General features: G+C 40.8%; 1 protein-coding gene across 1 annotated transcript in view; it reads left to right on the top strand.

Annotated features, from left to right (window-relative positions):
- The window catches only part of Tlk1 (tousled like kinase 1), a 120,975-nt gene that overhangs the window by 47,613 nt on the left and 60,699 nt on the right, over positions 1-12,663 (top strand). Inside the window, exon 3 of the mRNA XM_059260666.1 lies at positions 9,392-9,463. Within this exon, the coding sequence (XP_059116649.1) occupies positions 9,392-9,463 (72 nt within the window). The remainder of the gene's footprint in view (positions 1-9,391; positions 9,464-12,663) is intronic.

The raw sequence follows: 12,663 nt of genomic DNA, 5'->3' as shown, positions 1-12,663 counted from the left end.
CCCCACCCCACCCCCAAAAAGGCAAAACTAACATGCTGGCATGATGGGAACAGAAAGAAATTCTGAGTCACTGCCTGTGGGAATGCAAATTAGGATAGCCATTATGGAGAATCATAGGAATTCCTCAAAAAAAACTAAGTCTGCAGGGTGGACTGGTAGTCTTGCTTCTAGAATATACCCAAAAGGAAATGAAGTTAGTATATCAAAGAAATACCTGAATGCTGATGCTTATTATGGCACTGATAACCACTATAGGGAATCAACTAAGATGTGCATTGATAGATGAATAAAGAAAATATCACAGAGAGAGAGAGAGAGAGAGAGAGAGAGAGAGAGAGAGAGAGAGAGAAAACTATTTTTCAGTGATAAAAATGAAATCCCAGGACTAGAGGAATGTCTTAGTGCTTAAGAACCCTAGCTACTCTTCCAGAGGACTCAGGTTCAATTCTCAGCACATGCATGGCTACTCACAAGCATACGTAACTCTAGTTCTGGAAGACAGGGCAGCATCTTCCAGCCTCCATGGGGACTACACACACAATGCAGACATACATTCATTCACATAAAATGAAAATAAAATCTCAAAACAATTTAAATTTTATCAGAGCTGTTGATGGCTCCCTCAGTGGTTAAGAGCACTGGCTGCTTTTCCAGTGGGCCTGGGTTGGCTTCCCAGCACCCACATGGTGCCTCACAACTGCCTGTAATTCTAGTTCCAGGGAATCTGATGCTTTCCTCTGGACACTGTGGTGCACTTAAGACAAGCTGACACGTGTATATATGTGGTGATATATTGTGTTCCGTAATAAAGCTTGCCTGATGATCAGAGGACAGAGCCAGCCACTAGAGTAGACACAGAGGCCAGACAGTGGTGGCACACACCCTTAATCCTATCACTCAGGCAGGAGTCAGAGGTCTGTCTGGATCTTTGTGAGTTCAGGACCACACTGGAAACAGAGCCAGGCAGTGGTGGTACACGCCTTTAATCCCAGTACTGGGAAACAAACATGCCTTTAATCCCAGGAAGTGACAGCAGGGTGGAGAAAGGTATATAAGGCGTGAGGAAACAGGAACTAAGGCAGTTCAGCTGAGACCTTTTCAGGTGAGGACTCAGAGGCTTCAGTCTAAGGAAAACAGGATCGACTGAGGAGTTGGCAAGGTGAGGTTGGCTGTGGCTTGTTCTGCTTCTCTGATCTTTCAGCTTTCACCCCAGTATCTGATACCAGGTTTTTTATTGAAAGACCATCTAAGATTTGAACAACACATATACACAGAAATAAAATAAATAGGCATTTTAAAAGATAAACATTTGCCATGTATGCCCAAACTGGAAGGACCCTAGAGGGTACTGGTAGGTGAAGTACGCCCAGATGCAGAAGAACAAGCATTGCTTGTCCTCTGTGCTATGTGGGTGTAAGAAGAACTGTTCTCAACATAGAATTACTAAAATTAAGGAGGAGGAGAGGGAAGAGTGGGTAGTGGGAAGCTGGGGAGGAGAGTGAATGGGACAAGTTCTGATAGCCTAGTGAGGTAGGGTCTCTGACAGTCCGGTGAGAGTGACTCTGATTTGTAATCATCTCTTATACTTTGTATGGAACCCTAAGAAAGGAGGAGCTGGAACAGGTGATTAAGAATTGGAAGTGACAACTGCCCCGATTTGACTGTTGTGTATTGAAATTCTGCATTGTGCCCATAAACGTGTTACATTAAGTAAAAATTAAATATGAAAGTGATTAAAAGAAAAACAGGCCCTTACAGAAATGAGTTACCTTGGGGTTAGGAAAAGTACTTTTTTTTTTAACAGCTTTCCAAAATGTATTTTCCTAAGATTATTATAGAACAATAACTTACTTAAACTAGCATAATATTAAAACCAAAGAACAAAAGTATTAAGTAAATCACTTCATGGCACAGGGCACTGTGAACAAATGGGGGAAATGCATATTAATTCTGACACAGAAGGTACAGTTAAAATAAATGGTATTTATGAAGAAATTGCTAGTTTTACTATCCAGGGAATCTGTACTAAGACTGTTAACATTCAAATAATTGACCTTAAATAGGAATGCCTGGAACCAGATGCTGGGGCTTTTATCTGTAATCTGTAATCCAAGCACCTGAGAGGCCAAGGCAAGATTGTAATTATAATTATATCATCATAATCCAGATAATGGTGATGGAGCCATTGAAATAAATAGCAGAGCTCCATAGTAGTGCCCCAGTCTGTAGAGAATGGTTCGTTACATCTGCTTACACAGCTTATTTTGTTACATGACTCAGTACAGCCATGTTAGTGCCTTTCATATTAGAATAAAGATTAGTCTAAGGATTGTTACAGAAGAAAATCAGAAAGGATTGACAGATGAGGATACACTTGGTAAAGTCACTGATTACAAGGCATTCCAAAATTAGTAATATTTTTGCATATCAACAAATGGAAAGTAAGTTTTTGAAAAGATATCCTGTATGAGAACATAAAATTATAAGATACTTCAAAATAAATTTGACAAAAAGATACTTGACAATTTCCCCGAGGGCCGTAAAATGCAGAAAAATCAAAAAATGCCTGAAGTCGGGCAGTGGTGGCGCATGCCTTTAATCCCAGCACTCGGGAGGCAGAGCCAGGCGGATCTCTGTGAGTTCGAGGCTAGCCTGGTCTACAGAGCGAGATCCAGGAAAGGCACAAAGCTACACAGAGAAACCCTGTCTCGAAAAGCAAAACAAAACCAATGCCTGAATGAATGAGAGCTGCAGTACTTAGGAGTGGGAAGACTCAGTGTTAAAATGCTGTCACCTCTTGTAAGTTTATAGATCAGTGCAATATCAATTAAAGATTGCAGTATTCGGTGGGGGGGGTAAAAATTAATAAACCTCCAAAATTTGTATCAAAATGTAAATGTCAAGATGCCAAAGTATGAGAACATACTTGTGAATTCAAGGGTAGGTGGGGCTAAGTGACTTATCAAGATAGTATTTAAGGACAGTACAGAGCTGGGGGAGTTTTGCTATTAGGTGCTAAGAAATACGGTAAATTAAGACAGTGTGATACCAACACAGAAGTAGAAAGAAATTAACAAAACAAATGGAGTCCAATAACAGATCCATTACATAATGATTTCGTGTTGTGGAAGGCAAGGAGCTACCTGTTAAATCATCCAGCTTTCTACCTTTACAGAAGTATGTGGCTCTGCCTCATTTAATTTTGATAGTATGTAGTACTTCAATTTATGGTTGAATTAGTATTTCAATGCTTACATTTTTGCTGTAAATTTATTCATAGCTGAACTTAATGACTCCATTTTACATTCCCTTTTGTAAAGCTCTTTGTTTTCTCCACAGTTGACAGTTATTGATTGGATTAGTGTCATCATCCATGTACTTCTCAGTAGAGAGGTGCAGACATCATTTTAAAATACTAATATCCCCTCTTTCCTGTTCTGTAAACCTCTCCCTTGAAGTACTTCATTCATGTTTTCTAACCATGGCTGTTTGCTCTGTTCCTCTGGAATGTGTACCATCCTCAAATTGCTCTTCCAACCCTGAGTATTTATTTCTATCCATTTGTATATTCCCTGTATCCCATATTTTCTGTCTCTTGGGTTATGTCTTTGTTTTGGTTGGGCACATTCTCCAGTCACTTCCTTTGGAAAGGAACGTGGTGAATGTTTTGAAACCTTGCATATTTTCTTCCTGTAATTTTTTGTTCATTTATCTATGAGTAGAATTCTAGATTGGAAGTCATTTTCTCAAATTTTGAAGCATTGTTTGTGTTACTGCTTGTCACTCTGGTACCATTCTGATTTCTGATTCTTGTGAATGAATTACTTCTTCTCCTCTGAAGCATTTTAGGATCTTGTCTTTATCTCTAGCATTTAATCTTCATTACATGTGCCTTGAGCCTGCTTGGTTCAGCAAAAGCATCTTTCCAATTTAGAGGTTTCTTTCTTTACTTAAAAAAAAAAAAGATTTATTTTGTCTTTAATTGTTTCTATGTGTGTGGGTATGTGCACATTAATACTTACAGAGGCCAAAAGAGGGCACCAGGTCCCCTGGAGCTGGACTTAGAGGAGGTTGTGAGCTGCCTAACGTGTGCTGGGAGCTAAACTCAGATCCTCTGCCAGAGCAGTGTGTGCCGCTGAGCCGTCTCCACAGCTCTTCTTTCTAATTTAAAGTTCATGCTTTCCAGTTCTAGGGAGGTTTGACTCATCATCATCCCCATCTTTTTCTCCTCCTCCTCCTCCACCCCCCCCCCCACCCTTCCTTTCCTCCTTCTACCTCATTATTTGGACCAGAAACTTGCACATTTTAGTTTTCTTGTGACTGTTTTGGTCTCTTGGAGAAAGTTTCTTTAGCTTCTTAAAAAATACATTTATTTTATATGTATGGCTATTTTGCCTGTCTGTAAGTATACCATGTGCGCATGTCAGATTCCCTGAACTGCAGTTAGAGATGGTTGTAATTCACCCTGTGGGTGCTGGGAATGGAACTGGGTCCTCTGGGGAGCAGTCGGTGCTCTTAGCCGCTGCCATCTCCCCAGCCCTTCTTTCAGCCTTTTTGGTGCTGTTACTATTTTCACTTCCATTTTCATTTTAAGTTTTCAGTGTAGTTCCCCCCCCCCTTTTTTTTTAAATACGTATTTTCTGTTTTTTGCCTGGATGGACTCTTAACTGATTCTATTTTTCAGGGGAAAAATTTTTTTTGTTTTGTTTTATTTTTCGAGACAAGGTTTCTCTGTGTAGCCCTGGCTGTCCTGGAACTCACTCTGTAGACCAGATTGGCCTTGAACTCACAGAGATCCACTTGGCTTATTTTTGAAAATTTTTAATTTAATTGTGTGTGGTGTGTGTGTCTGTGTGTCTGTGTGTGTGTGTGTGTGTGTGTGTGTGTGTGTGTCTGTCTGTGTGTCTGTGGGGAAGGGAGGAGGTCAGAGGATAAAACTCAGGTTGTGCCGGGCGGTGGTGGCGCACGCCTTTAATCCCAGCACTCGGGAGGCAGAGGCAGGCGGATCTCTGTGAGTTCGAGGCCAGCCTGGGCTACCAAGTGAGTTCCAGGAAAGGCGCAAAGCTACACAGAGAAACCCTGTCTCGAAAAACCAAAAAAAAAAAAAAAAAAAAAAAAAACTCAGGTTGTGAGGCTTAGTGGCCAGCACCTTTACTCACCAAACCACCTCTCCAGCTCTCAAAATTTTCTTCTTTCTTCTTGGTCTCATGTGATTTGGAAGAGAATTTGTGAGCCTGAGTTTATGTCTTCACCGAGTTTGGGAATTTCCATTCTTTCTTTTCTCCCCCTGCTACTTCATCTCTCCTGTGACTAACTGCATGGAAGTTGGATTGCTTACTAGTGTCCAGAGGCTGCTACTTGAATGCCTGTCCATTACCTGTCTTGTGTTCAGCTGTCACACACATGTAGTGAGATGCTCCTGTAGAGTGGAGCTTTAGTTCTGGAGTTCAGCCTGTCTCTTCTGGTCTTTATTCTTCTGAAAGTTCCAGTCTGTTCATTTCTCACGAGCGTGTCTCACCTGTCATTTTGAGCATGTCTGTAGCCACTGTGAGGTGTTTGACTTGTTGATTCCAATGTCTGACAAAACAATGGTGTGCTCTGGAGAGTGTTGACTTTTTTTTTGGAAACTTATTGGGACAGGGTGACTGTTGCCGCAGGGTGCCCGGTTACTGCCTTGCTTCTCAGGTCCTGTAGACCTCTCTGGACTGCTTAGTTGGCTCTTAACCCAGGTCAGGTCAGCTAGAGGCATGGGCAGAATTGAGGTGCAAAAGTTTGAATTTTTTCTTTGTGGTTCTTTATTTTCTACATATTTCTCCTTACTTCATGGCTGCTGTGGTATCCAGAAACCATGTTTCCTACCCAGTGAAACTGTAGGTTTTGATCCAACTTGTAGCTAGCTGCTCTAGTGTGGTTCTTGTGTCCAGGAGTTCAGATTCAGGCCTATGTTATTTTTATTCGAATCCGTGTCTCGTGTACTGAGAGTTGTGACTTGGAGGACAGTGCAGATGGTAGAATTAGGATGTCCCAGAGTTGTTGACTGGTCCTTCTCAGTAAGCAGGTAATCAATCCTCTGTTGCTTCCTTCAGCGCTCAGAGGTTCAGCTCTTCATTGTGGTTGTCTGCACAGTAGTTCCTGATTCAGAAAGCAGTCGGTGGCCTAAAAATCACTTTCACTGGATATAAACTCTTGTGCTCATAGTTGCTTTCCTTAAACATTTTCATCTGGCATAATGCACATAAAGGTTTTGGAAAACTTCAGTTCGTTCTTCTGGGTTGATATCCATAGGCATGTCTTATGTTTCCTGGTTGTAAATTAAAATATTTTCAGGAAATACTCCTTAAATTATAATTTCTATTACTTTCACCTTTAGTAGTCTTTAATTTCTTTCCTTCTCTCTGTTAAATCTCCGTAGCTTCCCTAGTTGCTTTCTCTCAAATTCTTTTTATTCGGCCCATGAGATGGTTAAGTGGGTGAAGGTGCTTGGTGCCAACAAGCTCAGCAACCTGAGTTCAATCCCAGGAGCGCACATGGTGGACAGAGAGAACTGACTCTTGAAGGTTGTCCTTGACCTCCACACATTCACTGGCGGGTGCACATACACACACGAAGTCAGTCTAATAAACAGAAGTCTTCTGTATTGTAGTCCTTGTGATTTCGAAGTGTCCTCGTGACCCTAGGCTCTCTTAAAGCAGCCTCTGCTGTGTTAGTGCTTGTTCCTTACCCATTATTTCTGAAGCCTCCCTGAGTTCCCTCCGAGTCTCACTGTCTGACTGTAGTGTTCTTTCCTGTTGGAGACCGTTTTTGTGCTGTGTGTCTCAGTTGGAAGTCACCTAGTTTGGGGCGTTTCTGGCGCTTTTGTCAGTTTGGGCTCTTAGTACACCTTTGTTTTTCTTGTAATAACTTGGTAAGAATGACCCATTTTGTTTGCTTTTTGAGAAATCAGATGGCCTGACACTAAGGTGGTTGGTTCAGCATGGCTTTTCCCACAGAGTTCCCTCTGCTGTTGGTTTTGGGTTCACTTCAAAACTGAGGCGTTTTCCTGTGATTTCTAGGCTGTGCCTTTTCTAGGCTGTGTATTTCCGCACCTGTGTTGAAGTGTCTATGTTTTTGGAGGCCAGAGATCAGTGCTGATGCCTTCTTCCATCGCTACACACTTGATAAAATTCTTACTTTTTTTTTTTTTTTGGTTTTTCCAGACAAGATTTCTCTGTGTAGCTTTGCGCCTTTCCTGGAACTTGCTTTGTAGACAAGGCTAGCCTCAAACTCACAGAGATCCACCTGCCTCTGCCTCCTGAGTGCTGGGATTAAAGGCGTGTGCCACCACCGCCCGGCTCACAGGACCCTCATCACATCATCAGTCCTAATTATCAATCATAGGTTCTATGTCAAAACGCCAACAATATGTGAATTTTAGGATTAAGTTTCCAACCAATTCTTATTTTAATACGATGTTTTTGGGTGTTTTGCCTGCATATATGTCTGCTCATTACTTGCATGCCTGGTCCCTGCAAAGACCAGAAGAGTGAGTCTCCCCCAGAATTGGAGTTACAGATGGTTGTGAGCTACTTACTGTATGGGTGTTGGGAATTCAACCTGGTCTTCTGGATGAGCACCCAGTGCTCTTAACAGCTGAGTTGTCTCTCTAGCCTCCTACCAGGTCTCTCATTGAATCTGGAGCTCCTCCATTTGGCTCGACTGCTGGCCAGCAAGCCCGGGGCTGCTCCTGTCTGTCTCAGCAGTGTTGAGATGACAGGTGCATGCGGCCAGTGCTTCAGCACTGAGCTCAGGGCCTCCTGCTTGCACAGCAGACAGCCTCAGCACCTGAGCCATCTCTCCCCAGCCTTGCTGCTCTTTTATCTTTATCTTTTTTCTTTCTCTTTATTGCTCTTATACCTACTGTGCTCCTTTTAATTCCACACCTAGTAATGTCACTCCCTGTCCTTCCTTCCCTTTTACGGACAGGTCTTCCAGGATGCATTGAAGACGACTGTCCTTACCTTTTTTACTTGTGGATGGACTCCTTGTACTTAATAACCATTTCAAAGGGCAGGAGTCTCCCGGCTGCAGCGTCTGTCCTTCTGTCGTCTGCTGACTTACGGAATGGGGTTTTGCTGTTCGGTGACATCCCGTTTTCATTCTGCAGACAGCCTTTCTCTTTTTGCTATTTTCCATACAGGTGTTGTGGTGGTTTGTGCATTGTCCCCACTGGCTGTTTGGGGAGAATTTGTGGAAATTGCTGTCACTTGGCTTTATTGTTTGTGTCTGTAGAGTTTTGATAACTGTTTTTTGTGAATGTCTTCATGGGGTTTTACAGATGGTCAAAACTTTGCCACTACCTGCATTACTCCAGAATCAGAATTTCTAAGGACATATTTGCTCAATTTTAACTTTGTCCCAATACTCCTTGAATCTTAACCATTTCAGCTCCATTCTGTGTGATAGCCTTACAGGGTTCATAACAAGGAGCGGCTCACACTTGTCACCAGAAATTTATCAACAGATAATTAGATAATTAGGCCAGTTTGTAACTGAACAGTAAGATTTGTAACTACTCTTTTTTTTTGGGGGGGGGGCTTTTCGAGACAGGGTTTCTCTGCGTAGTTTTGGTGCTTGTCCTGGATCTCGCTCTGTAGACTAGGCTGGCCTCGAACTCACAGAGATCCACCTGGCTCTGCCTGCCGGGTGCTGGGATTAAAGGCATATGCCACCACCGCCCGGCTTGTAACTACTCTTACAAAGGAGAGGGACATCTGAGGATATCAATTGGTTTGCATTTGTGTAGTAACCTGTCATCATCATCTGGCCAAAATATTCCTGTAAGGATAGATCCAAGACACTGATATGAGTCCACAAAATGCAAAGCATTGCAGAAGCAAAGCAGATACCAGCCTACTGACAGAAAGCTTGTGGCTGACCATCACTGCTCAAAAATACATTGTCCAGAAAATGTGGAAACTTGAGCAAAGCAGTTAAGAGTTTCTTAAATCAAAATAGAACAAAAAAGGTGGTCTGTTTCTATGAAGAAAGAAAGTATGAGACATGGAATATGATCATTTTGACTGAGGCACATGGATGATGCTTCCTTTCATTGGCTGGTAACTTTAGTGATCTTGTATCCCAGCCATGGCCCAATTCTTTTGCTTTTGAATTGATGTAAAAAAAATCACCAATACAAATAAGATCCTCGAACAGCAGAATTTTGGTAGCTTGACAAGCCATTCCAAACGTTTGTGGCATTGAGAACATGGTATTTGTTGTATTTACCTTGCTTGGTTTCCTTGTTTGAAGAAATCATACTTGATTTTCATATATATATAAAGATTGACTTTATACCTTATAATATGTTTCTTTAACATGACTCCTAATTTTCACCTTTAAAAATCTTTCACAGGCCTCAACAAATAATGAAAGTTCTAATCACAGTTTTGGAAGCTTAGGATCTTTAAGTGACAAAGAATCAGAGGTAAGTGATTTTATTTGAAATGTGGTGCTGGGAAAGTAAAAATTGGAGTTGTGTTTTAAATGAGTATCCCTCCTTTCCCCTTAACAGCTGTGGTACTGAAAGTTAATTTAAAGTTTTCTTCTAGAATTTTCCATGTAGTTCCCCACCCCTCGGGGTGGTGATGGTAGGGAGTGGGGGTGGCCTCAGTGAGGCACAACAGTTTAGATTGAAGATTGTATTTGACATTAGAAAGAATATAGTTTTGATTCTGTAGCTTAATTTGCACATGAATAATACAAAGATGTTACCAATAGAAGACCAGCCATTCATGGTTTTATAAGATGAAGGTGGGTTTTGAAATGTGCTGCAGTTCAGTTTTAAATTTTTAGTATTTCTCATCTTAGTTTGATCTTTATAAGGGTTTGTGTACTTTCTTAGTTATAAAACTACATCTTCTTTATAGAATTTCTTGTGGAATCAAGCTGATGGGTTTCATTTTACATATTTAAAAAAATGTGATAAATCCCCTTTACTAGTACCCATTTACTGACCTCACCAAGAAAGAACGTGGTATTTGTAAGTGGACATTTAGGTCCACGGTATGGTCCATTCTGTGCATGATATACTTGATGGCGTCTTCTAAAAATGGTGGACACAAATGTGTTTGGGTTTAGTATTCATGTTTTGATACAATGACTTTTTGTGGGTCTAGCCTTTCAGGTTATACAATTCTGTCCATTTTAACCAATTTATGTGTGTATGTATTCGGCATGTATATGTTTGTGTTTTTCCTGTCAGTGTGACTCATTTGTACTTGATTTTTGTAGTCTGTTTCTGTCAGTAGGTCGTTAACACTCAGGAGTTCTTACTGCGTTTGGCTTCCTTGTTCAATGGAGAGAGAAACTCAGAGGTGGCATCTTTCTAGCTGTTTGTTATTGGCTTATCTAGGAACCTGTAGGTAGGCAGTTGTGTGCAGTTGTACAGGCACCCTACACTCCACAGGAGTGTGGCATAGGGTTCTCACTCATCAGGCTTTCCTTCCACAGAGACAACTGGCAGGCAGCTGAAAGGACTGTGCAAGTGACGGGACTTTATCCGCAGTAGGTTCCCTTGAGGTAAGCGTTAGTTGCCCTTGTAGCCTCAGTTATCCCAGTTGAGTTTTTCAGATTAGCACGTGTGTACTAAGACCTCCAAATAGGGTAGTTCTCATCCACGTGGAGTTCAAAAGTAAAAACAAACCCAAAACCAGCTTATCAAGAATAGTTCTACTTTGATTTCTTTTGGACTTTGGAATATTCTTGATATTTTTCGTAGAAAAATTTCACATGTCTTTTCATAATCTTGTGTTATGAAGAGTAATAAAATAACTAGGTGTTTTTCCTTTCTGTTAACTATATATATATTTTAATAGCAAAACATAGTAAAAGTTAGGTTCCCTATATAAGATCTTCATAGGGGATAAGTGTCTCATGTTTCCTTAGTTAACCAATATTCATAATGCAAGTTATAGATCAAATATTTGGATTATTTTAGAGGAATTAATCTATAATAAAATTTCCCTTGAAAGAATTCCATGGCTATATTTTTAGTTGCATTTTAAATAGCGGCATTACTTGTACATAGATTTATTTGTTTAGACATTTTGACATTTTAGGCAGCAATAGAAAATCTTGAAAAATCATTTGGCTTTTGCTGTCCTGTGTTTTGTATATGGGGTTTTTACAAATTGATAGTTAAGCTTAGTGGCACAGTATTTTGACATTTTCTCAGATTGTACATGTTCCCTAATGTTCAAAGAAGTGACTTATATTATTTGTTCTACATATTCATGTCAGAAGTTACTTATCTAAGGAAAATGAGTCTCAGGTTTTATCTCTGTAGCAGGAACCTTAATGAGTTTCCTTGAGATAATATTTCATGCATACCAAATATGAATGTTCATAGGTCATGATTGGGAGTAGTAAATGGTCGTGAGGTAGAAGTACTTTTTGTGCTAAATAGGCCGAGTAGTATAATTTAGGTAGTATCCCTTACGTCCTGACACCACTTTTCTCTTTTGGTAATCTGTTTCCTGATTGTTGTTTTTGAGATAGAACCAAGGCCTTGATACTCTGCTATTGAGCTACAGTCCTAGCACCCTAATATATTTTTAAAATAATAGTGTTTGTTTCTGCATACAAGTAGTACTGGAAGGTTTCTTTATGTTTTTAATTAGCTGTCCTCTCACCTAACCCTACCCAAAGCTCAGTTATTTTAACTTTTCCTCCTGACGTTTACTTAGAGATCTGAATAGAAATGTGTGCACATCCTGTTTTGGTCATCAGTTGACCATTCTCTGTTTGCTCTCTTACTACTTAGGACTTAACTCACTCTTGCCTCAGCTGTCTCCTGTCCACACACCAGATCAGAGTTTCTTCTGTCTTCTTACTATTAGAACTGAAAAATACCTCATAGTCAGTTCAAGTTAATTGAATCTACTTTAATTTACACTTCTAGTTCATCTATGTATTATTTAATATGTACCTATGACTTATTTTTATCTGTAGGATTACAGAATAAAAACATTTTTGTGGGGGTTGGAAAGTTGTCTCAATCAGTAAAGTGCACTGTGCAAAAACAGGGACCTGAGTGTGAATTCTTAGCACTCCCACACAAAACTGGGCGTGGTGGCATGCCTTTGACCCTTGTCTCAGGGAGACAGATCACTGGGATTTGTTGAGGCAGTCTAGCCCATCAGTGAGCTGCAGGTTCAGTTAGAGACCCTGGCTCAGAAAATCAGGCAGCGGAGGAGGAGGGAGACAACTGACATGGGCTTCTGGCCCTCTACATACTGTACATTCATTCACATGGACCCACACATGTCACACACGAATTCTTTCCTCTTGATAATGCAGGTACTTGGTAGATAGGGAGGTTCTCGTTTTCTTTTACATCATTCTAAGTCTGTTACACAGACTTCAAAAGCCAATGTGAGCATTTATTGGGTAGCAGTAATCTGCTCACCTAGCTCAAGCACAGAATAGGAAAATAAATAGGATATCATCTCTGCCTTCCAGTAAAATCAGCATTTGGGAGGGGCATACAGACATTTAAACAGTGTTTTCTGAACAGTGTGAGTGCAAGGTACAGTGAGAGCCAAGGGTAGGAAACTTTCAGTTCCATGGGCCTGTAAGGGAAGGTGGACAGAAAGAGATGAGGGGTGCCTTAGTATCCCAGAGGAT

The sequence above is a fragment of the Peromyscus eremicus genome, chromosome 4 (genome assembly GCF_949786415.1).
Source record: "Peromyscus eremicus chromosome 4, PerEre_H2_v1, whole genome shotgun sequence".
Lineage (NCBI taxonomy): Eukaryota > Metazoa > Chordata > Mammalia > Rodentia > Cricetidae > Peromyscus > Peromyscus eremicus.
Note: the sequence above shows the minus strand (reverse complement) of the source record. Positions and strands in the feature narration are given on the sequence as shown.